Genomic DNA, 9,178 nt, shown 5'->3' with positions numbered 1-9,178 from the left:
TTCAAACAATAACAAATACTCACATGTAAATCCTTCATAAAACATACTGTATAAAGTACGAGTACTGTCACTGTTTACTGAAGGTAAAGCAGTAAACACAAGCAACAAGGAAAATCATTGATTTCAAATTTTACACAAAGTAAATATGAATCCTGTTCCATAAAGGAAATTTGAACGTTGACTGTTGATTCAGATCAGTGACAGGCAGACATTTGGTTTCACTTGTTACCAATAGGTGAACTTTGACCCCCGTCACAGTCAAATATGAAGCTCACTTACCTGAAACACATACGTCAGACGAAGTGAAAGGACTCCTTCATCGGTCTGTCTTCATCACTGTTAACCACCTGACAGTCATTCATTCATTTATCATGAGTCAAAATGAGCTCTGAGGATCTGCAGAGGGGGCCTCGACAGATATCCATCAAAATTCAGCTCAAGGGAACAAATGCCTTGTTCTGTCTGTCAAAGTGTCCCCCGATGTTTGATTTAACGTCAAAGAAGAGTGGAAAGGAGAGACAGAAGCCTGTGAGGAGTCTGACGAGAGGCCGTCTGACCTCCGTTCGCTCGTTTATTCACTGTTTTGTGTCTCTGCAGCTTCAGGCTCATTCTGCTCTTCATGCTCCTGGTTTTCAAGGTGAACACAGGTGAGTTCACCTCAAAACGTTTGTTTCCAGACTTTTGGCCTCTTTTGTTTTTAAAATGATTGCAGCGATTCATCTGTGAGCCTCTGACACACTTTTGGGAGTTATGCTAACTTGTGATGCCACAGACACTTCCTGTTCACACAGTTGATTGCTGTTTCCTGGAAACAGATCCACATGTCACTGACGTCTCGATCGACTGAGACATTCCTGAAGTGTTAAAGGTGGAGCCTGGTTCAGTGAATCCCTGGGTAGTCGACAAGATAAGATAAGATAAGATAAGATAAGATAAGATAAGATAAGATCAGACTTTATTAAATCAGGCAGCAGCAGCAACAATCAGAACTCTGTGCCTTCACATTCTTACACTGTCTGATGTCCATGTTGGACGGTCTCTGGGCGTCCTTCATGACGGGGGGTTTGGTTTGTGGCTCACCTGAGGAGCGAGGAGAAGCACCTTTATTTCTTCCGTCCATCAAAGCGTCCGTGTTGTCTCTCAGCGATCTGCCAGGTTAACGTCCAGGCTTTCATCGGAGACGCCGTCCTGCTGCCCTGCATCTACAGCCAGGGCCAACCCGTACGAGGGAAGGTCTTCTGGAGGGACAAAGACGACAACATCGTACTGGACATCGGCAAAGATGGACCAGACCCTTCGACCCAGAACCAGAAGTTCAGGGAGCGGGTGTTCAGTTTCCCGGACGAGTACGTGAAGGGGAACTTCTCCATCCAGCTGAAGGACGTCCAGCAGTCAGACAGCAGCCCGTATGAATGTCACATCCCGTCAGAGGACTTCCAGAGGAGGCTCGTCCTCACCGTGTCAGGTTCGTACGAGTCCAGAACGCTTTCGGGTCACAGCGTGAAAATAACGTGCAGCTGAATCAACAAAACAAAGCAGAACTTTGTCTCCTGATGAAAAACCAGCGGAGCCGTTCGTCACATGACCTCACCTGTCTGTGTTCGTGTTGCAGGTAAACGTGTTGAGGCGACTCCGGGACCGTCGGGCGGCGCCGCGGGAACACCGAGCCCTCTCCACATGGTTCTGCTCTGTCTTCCTCTGTCTCTGTTCTTCTGACTGAGAGTCAGAGGACAGAAAGCAAACTGCTGCAGGAAAAGCTTTGTTTTGGTTTTTTATTTATTTTGTTGTCAGCGCCGACCGTCGGTTTCATGCCGTTCATGGCGCCATTGGAAGTAATCTTTAATATTCAGCCTTTTGTGCTGAGCTCAGAGGAATGTTCAGTCTTCATCACCTTCATGTCTGAATGTTCAACGCTGTCGACGACAAGTTCTTCATCATTTATCCCGTCGTGTGAACTCTGCAGATCTCAGTTTAACAGCAGGCGTGAACGAGCGTGTTTGAACAGGAAACTTTCTCTGTATTCGTTTGTGTTTTCTGCACAGTATTCGTCCTTGAAGGTAACTTGCAGCTAATTTCTGTATTTAACATATTTATTCTTACAAAGAGCGACGAAGGAACAATCTGTCCATGAAGGATGTCGTGTGTGTGAACAGCTGAGCGTCACATGGACTTTGTTTTATTCTGCAATAAAAAGCTTTATCTGAAAAAAGTTGTTTTTTTTTTTTCCTGCATCAGCAGGTTTGTGCCACCAGGTGGCGCCACATCCTGCAGACAGCTGTTAATCTATTGCTGTACTCCAGCGAACTCTTTGTACTACATTCAGTAGTATTACTGTCACTCCAACACTACTAGTATGTTGCTTTTGAAGTTTTTACAACTTGGAGTACTACTGTTACAGGTACTTTTTTGTGTTTCGTGCTACAGCTGTCACTACCACAACTGTATGGCTGTACTTGCTGCTAAATGCTAAAAGAGTTACTAGATCTTATACTTCTACTACTGCAACCATTAATAAATCGCTGGTATTTGTTTATTGCACCATGAATACTAGTACTATCAGTCCTACTGCATCTACTACACCTTCAGCTACTTGTTAGTTCTGCTGCTACCACAGCGGATACACCTGTTGTTACTGGTGCTACTACGACTGCTGCCATAATTACTGATGAGTACTACTTCTGTCTCACTCCGGCATGGATACTTGAGAAGTACTGGTACTGCTGGAAGTATTGGTGTCAGAGGTGGTGCAGTGACTGAAGCACCTGTTGGAGCTGTTGAACGAACCCGAACGTTGCCACGGCTTCCTGGTCCGAGGGTGGCCTGCAGGTCACCGGTTTCACTTCTGCGCGTGTGCGTCTGAGGAAACTCGTCGTTTGTGGTTCAGATCTTAGAAACAACACAGTCACCTCGTGAAACAGGAAGTGCAGAGCGCTTATCTCGGCGTGAAGCAGCGCTGCTTTCAGTCGCTCTTCTCCTGCTGCAGAGGATCATGGATCTGCTCTGGATCTGGATCGTCCTCCCGGGGTTCCTGGTCTGTGCTGAGCCACAGAACCTGACCGAGGTCCAGGTGGAGCTGGGTCAACACGTCCTCTTGAATTGCTCCATGATGACTCCAGATATCTACTGGTACATGGAGATACACGGCCAGATCAGAGGGTGCATCGTCCGCACCTTCAGCCGTGGTTCTGGGTGCTATTACTTCATTTCCCCCCACAGGGACAAATTTGCATTTTATTTCATTTGATTTGTCTCGTGTTATTTTGATGTTTGATTGATGAACTCGCAGACAGAAATGAGCACATCCAGAGTTTTTTAAGATGCTGATTGGTTTTCTCTTCAGTTTCTGAAATGAATCCAGTGTGAACCATCAGAAATAAAGACAGATTTGCTGCAGCGTTAATGTAAATGATTCAAGTATCAATAAAGGTCTAATGTGTCAGAGATGGCCAGAACTTTAGAGTCAAACCACTGCCACTGTCCTCCTGGCCTGCTGTCTGGACCTTTCTTCTTGTAGGCAGTGATGGTCCTCAGTGGGTTCCAGACGGCTGCTGGTTCTGGTCTTGGTGCTTGAATCAGCTCTGGCCTGGTTTTGTGGTCCTCGGCAGATTTGATGGTCTTCTTGTGGTTTTGTCCAGCTGACCTGAATGTCTGCACGTCATCCTCCCTGAATGCTCTTTCTTGTGTCGCCTGAGTTCACTGAGCTGTTTGGTGAACCAGGGCTCGTAGTTTTGGACCTCATGATGGTTTTGGTTGTGAAGCAGACATGTTGACAGAAGTTGATATTTGTTGTTGTTGTTGTCCTCAGGGCCTCTCAGATACTCCCAGTCAGGACACTCCATGCATCCTGGAGCTCGTCAGTTGCTTCTGGAGTCCATCATCTTCCTGTGGTCCTGGATGGGTGAGTCCTCTTCAGGTGTTTTCTCAATGTTGGGACCATCTGTATGATGCAGTGATCTGAGAGTCCAGGACAGTCACAAGGACGATGGACGAGATTTCTCTCTGCTCTCAATAAGAACTTGTTCCAGGATACTGGAGTAATGTTGATTTGTTTTTTCTGCATCCAGCTGTTGGTGGTGTAAAAACATGTCGCTGTCGTTATCTGTCACAATCTGAGCGTTTTCTGTCTTTTGACAACAGAAATCCATGTTGGTGTCTGTTGATTTTTATGTGAACGTCGACAAAATGAGCATCTGAAGACACATAAAGACGTCTCAACCGTGAATGTTCTCCAGGAGACGTCGTGAAGTCGAGGAAGGGACGTCCATGGAGGATGTCCTCAGCAAACATCTTCTGAAGGTCGCCGGCTGGAGTGAGTTTGGTGAAAACACCTGAATGTTCCAGGTGTTACTCGCTGATGTTGTAATGTTGGATGTCATGAAATTGCTGCCACTGTAAAATAAACATTTCCAGTTGAGGTCATTCAGTCTGTGAAGGCCACAGTTTTGTGGCTGAACGAGCTGCAGTGACTTTTAGCATTGTTCTTTTTATACAATGCAGGAATGGACTTCAGGGCCCGACTGAACCTCCTGACGTCTGTCTTCAGAGGACAGATGGACCATCACTGTGGGAGAGGGGGCGTCTGGACTGTCCTGCAGTACTGACAGTCCACCTCATATAAATACACCAACACTAAACGATTGCTTGGATTCAGGAATGAACCGTCTCCTGCAGACATGCTTGATTTAAAGCTTGGATTTTTTCCACGTGGTCAACTGTCCTCAAATCTGAAGAGAGAGAAGCACACAGACGGTCTCAGCAGTCGAAGAGGAGAGGGTCTTTTCCAGCTGTTCATTGCTTTGTTCATCTTTGGTTCATATCATGAAGTCCATTGACTCCATCTGACGTCTGCAGCTCCGTTCCTTTTGCTGCTAAACAGCTAAAATAACCCACTGACCGACTGTGTCATGTCGTCTGATTGCGATCATCATCAAAAGCAGCCAGACCAGCTGTCTTTGCAGCTGAAGTGTCCCGAACCAACGAAGCAGCTTCAAACAGACCTGCAAGTTTGGGCTTGTCGGACAGTTTGATCACTTTTGTTGGTGTAAACTGGTTTCTCCAGTAGGACGAGTGTTTAAAGTTTACTTTCACTTCCTGCCTTCGGTGTGTTGCAGTTTGTTTTCTCCTCTGAAGCTCCAGCTGAAGGTAAAGTAACTCGTTTCAGGTGTTTTTTACTCAAGCTATCGTTAGCTTAGCTTCAGCGCATACGGCATCGATCTGCAGCTCCGTCCATCGTTTCTCCAAAACTCAAGTACTGTTGTCAGGTACAGTCAGGAAGTACTTGTACTTTACTTGAATATTTCTGGTATTTTATATTTCTCCTGTGTAAATATTTGACTTTCTCCTTCACTTATCGATGATCGAGGATCGTTCAGGCGTAAAGAACTTTTCAGTCATGTTGAATTTACTGAATATTCCACAAACTGAAGCTTCCTGTCAGATTCAGTCAGTGTGTGTCAGTGGATGTCAACGTCGTCCAGCCATCAAGTGTGTGTTCACTTCACTGCAGCTTCACGGCGCCATCTAGTGGACTGATAGAAGTACAGCGGCTCGGCCTCACACTGCTGTCTGACTGCATTCAGCTGACACTGATATGAAACTCAAGATAACAGCCAATCAGAGGAGGAGCAGCTGATATTTGGACAGGAGAAATGATGGAAAGGATGATTTCAGCTGATGTGCACATGAACGATTTGTGTTTCCTCTCCAGATCAAAGTGTGTGTGAGCTGACGTGAGTTCAGCAGCATGAATCGGTGTGAGGACAGAGAGGAGGGAGTCCGTCCCTCTAAAACCAGTCTGTGTGGGGACGATGACGGCCAGACTGAAGCTCAGAGGTGAGACCGGGATCTCTAACTGTCCAGGACTCGTCTCCATGTCAGAGCACTCGAATCTGTCCACCATCATTATTCACACTCAAAGCTCTGTGTGTGTTGTGTTGAAGGCCAGAGCAGCAGGACCCACCAGACTCTGCTGGACCTGGACCTGGAAATGGACCTGGTCCTGGACCTGGACCTGGACCTGGACCTGGACCTGGACCCAGCTGTGTGTCCGTCAAGAGTGACTGGTCAATTGGTCGCCTCATTGACTTTAAACGTTTCTCTGACAGACAGTAAGTTGGTCTCAGTATTAAACTCGTGTTGGACAATTTGACCTGAAATGTCCACATGTCCTCCTCATGTTGTCCACTGCTGATGTTTGTCCTCATTAAATCCAGTCTGACCAGTTGTCCTTCTAATGTTCATGTTGTCCTCAAATGATGATGAAGGTTAGAGCTAGATTAGTGTTAAAGGACATTTGTCCAGTCTGTCCCTAAACAGCACTGACATGTCCACATGTGGACACTGAAAGCTGAGGATAATATGAGGCTTCAGCACAAATCCAGTGGGGACCTTCCAAAGTCTCTTTACCATCAAACTTCCTCTTTGAATGTTGGACTAAAATGCTTCAGCGACCATCGTCTCTAAATAACACTCAGGATGTTTGTGCTGAGTCTCGTGATGCAAACGTTAGAAAACAGACCAACAGAGTCGGTGCTGATGGACTCCACAGTTCAGTTTGTTGTCTGTCAATCACGGTAAAATCTGCTCAGAAATCAGTCTGTTGAGTCCTGCTTTGGTCCAAGATTTGATGGACAAATGAAGCGATGATCCACAGACTGAAATCATTCAGCTTCATGTTTGATTGAACTTTGGTGTGTTGATCCTTTTCTTGTTGATAGCTGCTAGTTTCTCCAGCAGCTTCTGAGTCTGAAGAAGAAAAAGTCCATTTCCATCCCTGGTGGTCTTCCTCTGTGTCTGACAGGATCTATGGGAGACCAGCCTCTGATGGACCTGGACCTGGACCTGAGTCTGGACCTGAACCCAGCTGTGTGTCCTTGAAGAGTGAACGGTTGATGGGTCGCCTCATTAATTTCAAAGGAGATCGACCGTCTGCTGCAAAGAGGTAAACTGTTAATAACATTAAAATCTTGCAGATTCTTGTTTGAACTGTTATTTATCAGAGAAGTTTTTTAAACCTGGTTGTTTATTTTCAGCATCGTTCTTCTTCTCATTCGTTCATATCCTCACATGTGGAAGCTGCCCAGTATAACCAGTCTTCAGCGCTTGATTCCAGTTGAACATTTCCTCCACACACACCTTCTGACTGATGACTGCATGAGTATGAAACAGTGACTTGATTGAGGCTAACAGATGCTAACGAAGGCTAACCCTGATTCCACTGAGTTCCTCCACCAAATCAACATGTTGTGGTTTTCAGCACAGTAAAGTGAAAACTGCACAGAAATGCAGACTGGACTGTTGATTCACGGTGGGATCAGCAGGACGAGCGACACTTTAATGTCAGTGGAAACCATCTGATTCAATGTTGGAATCAACACTTCAGCTCAAAGGACCTTCAGCTGGTGTTTGTCTCTGTGTGGACGGACATGATGTGAGCTAATTCTTCATGATTCCTCCACAGAGTCCACCAGGAGAGCTCAGAGGGTCCCAGTGCTCAAGGACATTAAAATCTCACATGAACTTAATCAATCACTTATTGATTTATTTGTTGTGTCTTCATTCAGAACTTCTTGCTGCAGTTTGTCGGCGTAAACTTAAATCTAACCTGAAGGAGAAGTTCCAGTGTGTGTTTGAGGGGATCGCTAAAGCAGGAAAGCGGACCCTCCTGAATCAGATCTACACAGAGCTCTTCATCACAGAGGGAGGGACTGGACAGGTCAATGAAGAACATGAGGTCAGACAGATTGAAACAGCATCCAGGAAACCACACGGACCAGAAACCACAATCAGATGTGAAGACATCTTTAAACCACCTGGACGAGATGAACCAATCAGAACAGTGATGACAAAGGGAGTGGCTGGCATCGGGAAGACGGTCTTAACACAGAAGTTCACTCTGGACTGGGCTGAAGACAAAGCCCACCAGGACATACAGTTCATGTTTCCGTTCACTTTCAGAGAGCTGAACGTGCTGAGAGAGAAAAAGTTCAGCTTGGTGGAACTTGTTCATCACTTCTTTCCTGAAACCAAAGAAGCAGGAATCTGCAGGTTTGAAGAGTTCAGGGTTTTGTTCATCCTTGACGGTCTGGATGAGTGTCGACTTCCTCTGGACTTCCACAGCAATGAGATCCTGACTGATGCTACAAAGTCCACCTCAGTGGATGTGCTGCTGACAAACCTCATCAGGAGGAACCTGCTTCCCTCTGCTCGCCTCTGGATAACCACATGACCTGCAGCAGCCAATCAGATCCCTCCTGAGTGTGTTGACATGGTGACAGAGGTCAGAGGGTTCACTGATGAACAGAAGGAGGAGTACTTCAGGAAGAGGTTCAGAGACAAGAAGCAGGCCAACAGAATCATCTCCAACATGAAGACATCACGAAGCCTCCACATCATGTGCCACATCCCGGTCTTCTGCTGGATCACTGCTACAGTTCTGGAGGATGTGATGAAGACCAGAGAAGAAGGAGAGCTGCCCAAGACCCTGACTCAGATGTACATCCACTTCCTGGTGGTTCAGTCCAAACTGAAGAACATGAAGTATGATGGAGGAGCTGAGTCAGATCCTCAGTGGACTCCAGAGAGCAGGGAGATGATTGAGTCTCTGGGAAAACTGGCTTTTGAGCAGCTGCAGAAAGGGAACCTGATCTTCTACGAATCAGACCTGACAGAGTGTGGCATCGATATCAGAGCAGCCTCAGTGTACTCAGGAGTGTTCACACAGATCTTCATAGAGGAGAGAGGACTGTACCAGGACAAGGTCTTCTGCTTCGTCCATCTGAGTGTTCAGGAGTTTCTGGCTGCTCTTCATGTCCATCTGACCTTCATCAAGTCTGGAGTCAATCTGATGTCAGAAGAACAAACAACCAACATTGAGTCTGCAGAGACACACTTCTACCAGAGTGCAGTGGACAAGGCCTTACAGAGTCCAAATGGACACCTGGACTTGTTCCTCCGATTCCTCCTGGGTCTTTCCCTGCAGACCAATCAGACTCTCCTACGAGGCCTGCTGACACAGACAGGAAGTGGCTCAAAAACCAGTCAGGTAACAGTCGAGTACATCAAGAAGAAGATTGAAGAGACACCTTCTGCAGAGCGAAGCATCAATCTGTTCCACTGTCTGAATGAACTGAATGATCGTTCTCTGGTGGATCAGATCCAACAGTCCTTGAGTTCAGGA

General features: G+C 46.4%; 2 protein-coding genes and 1 long non-coding RNA gene across 4 annotated transcripts in view; all 3 read left to right on the top strand.

Annotated features, from left to right (window-relative positions):
* LOC143315833 (uncharacterized) overlaps nucleotides 1–9,178 on the top strand; it is a 196,733-nt gene that overhangs the window by 179,294 nt on the left and 8,261 nt on the right. The gene's annotated exons all lie outside the window — the stretch shown is intronic.
* LOC143315865 (V-set domain-containing T-cell activation inhibitor 1-like) lies at nucleotides 461–2,207 on the top strand. Its single transcript, XM_076723388.1, has 3 exons — nucleotides 461–647; nucleotides 1,145–1,465; nucleotides 1,613–2,207. The coding sequence occupies exons 1-3, from the start codon at nucleotides 620–622 to the stop codon at nucleotides 1,714–1,716; spliced, it is 453 nt and encodes a 150-aa protein (XP_076579503.1). The 5' UTR covers nucleotides 461–619; the 3' UTR covers nucleotides 1,717–2,207.
* On the top strand, nucleotides 5,666–8,630 carry LOC143315870 (uncharacterized). Of its 2 annotated transcripts, none has more exons than XR_013076191.1 (4): nucleotides 5,666–5,832; nucleotides 5,940–6,107; nucleotides 6,800–6,940; nucleotides 7,563–8,630. It is a non-coding gene; the product is annotated as an uncharacterized LOC143315870 (long non-coding RNA). The 2 variants fall into 2 exon arrangements; XR_013076190.1 differs by lacking the exon at nucleotides 7,563–8,630 and adding an exon at nucleotides 7,032–7,215.

The sequence above is a fragment of the Chaetodon auriga genome, chromosome 23 (assembly GCF_051107435.1).
Source record: "Chaetodon auriga isolate fChaAug3 chromosome 23, fChaAug3.hap1, whole genome shotgun sequence".
NCBI classification, from domain to species: Eukaryota; Metazoa; Chordata; class Actinopteri; order Chaetodontiformes; family Chaetodontidae; genus Chaetodon; species Chaetodon auriga.
This window is presented reverse-complemented; position numbering and strand designations above follow the sequence as displayed.

Coding starts and splice junctions, on each gene's coding strand:
- LOC143315865 (XM_076723388.1), top strand. CDS start 620: ATGCTCCTGGTTTTCAAGGTGAACACAG. Junction 648..1,144: donor GGTTTTCAAGGTGAACACAG/GTGAGTTCACCT, acceptor GTTGTCTCTCAG/CGATCTGCCAGGTTAACGTC. Junction 1,466..1,612: donor GCTCGTCCTCACCGTGTCAG/GTTCGTACGAGT, acceptor TTCGTGTTGCAG/GTAAACGTGTTGAGGCGACT.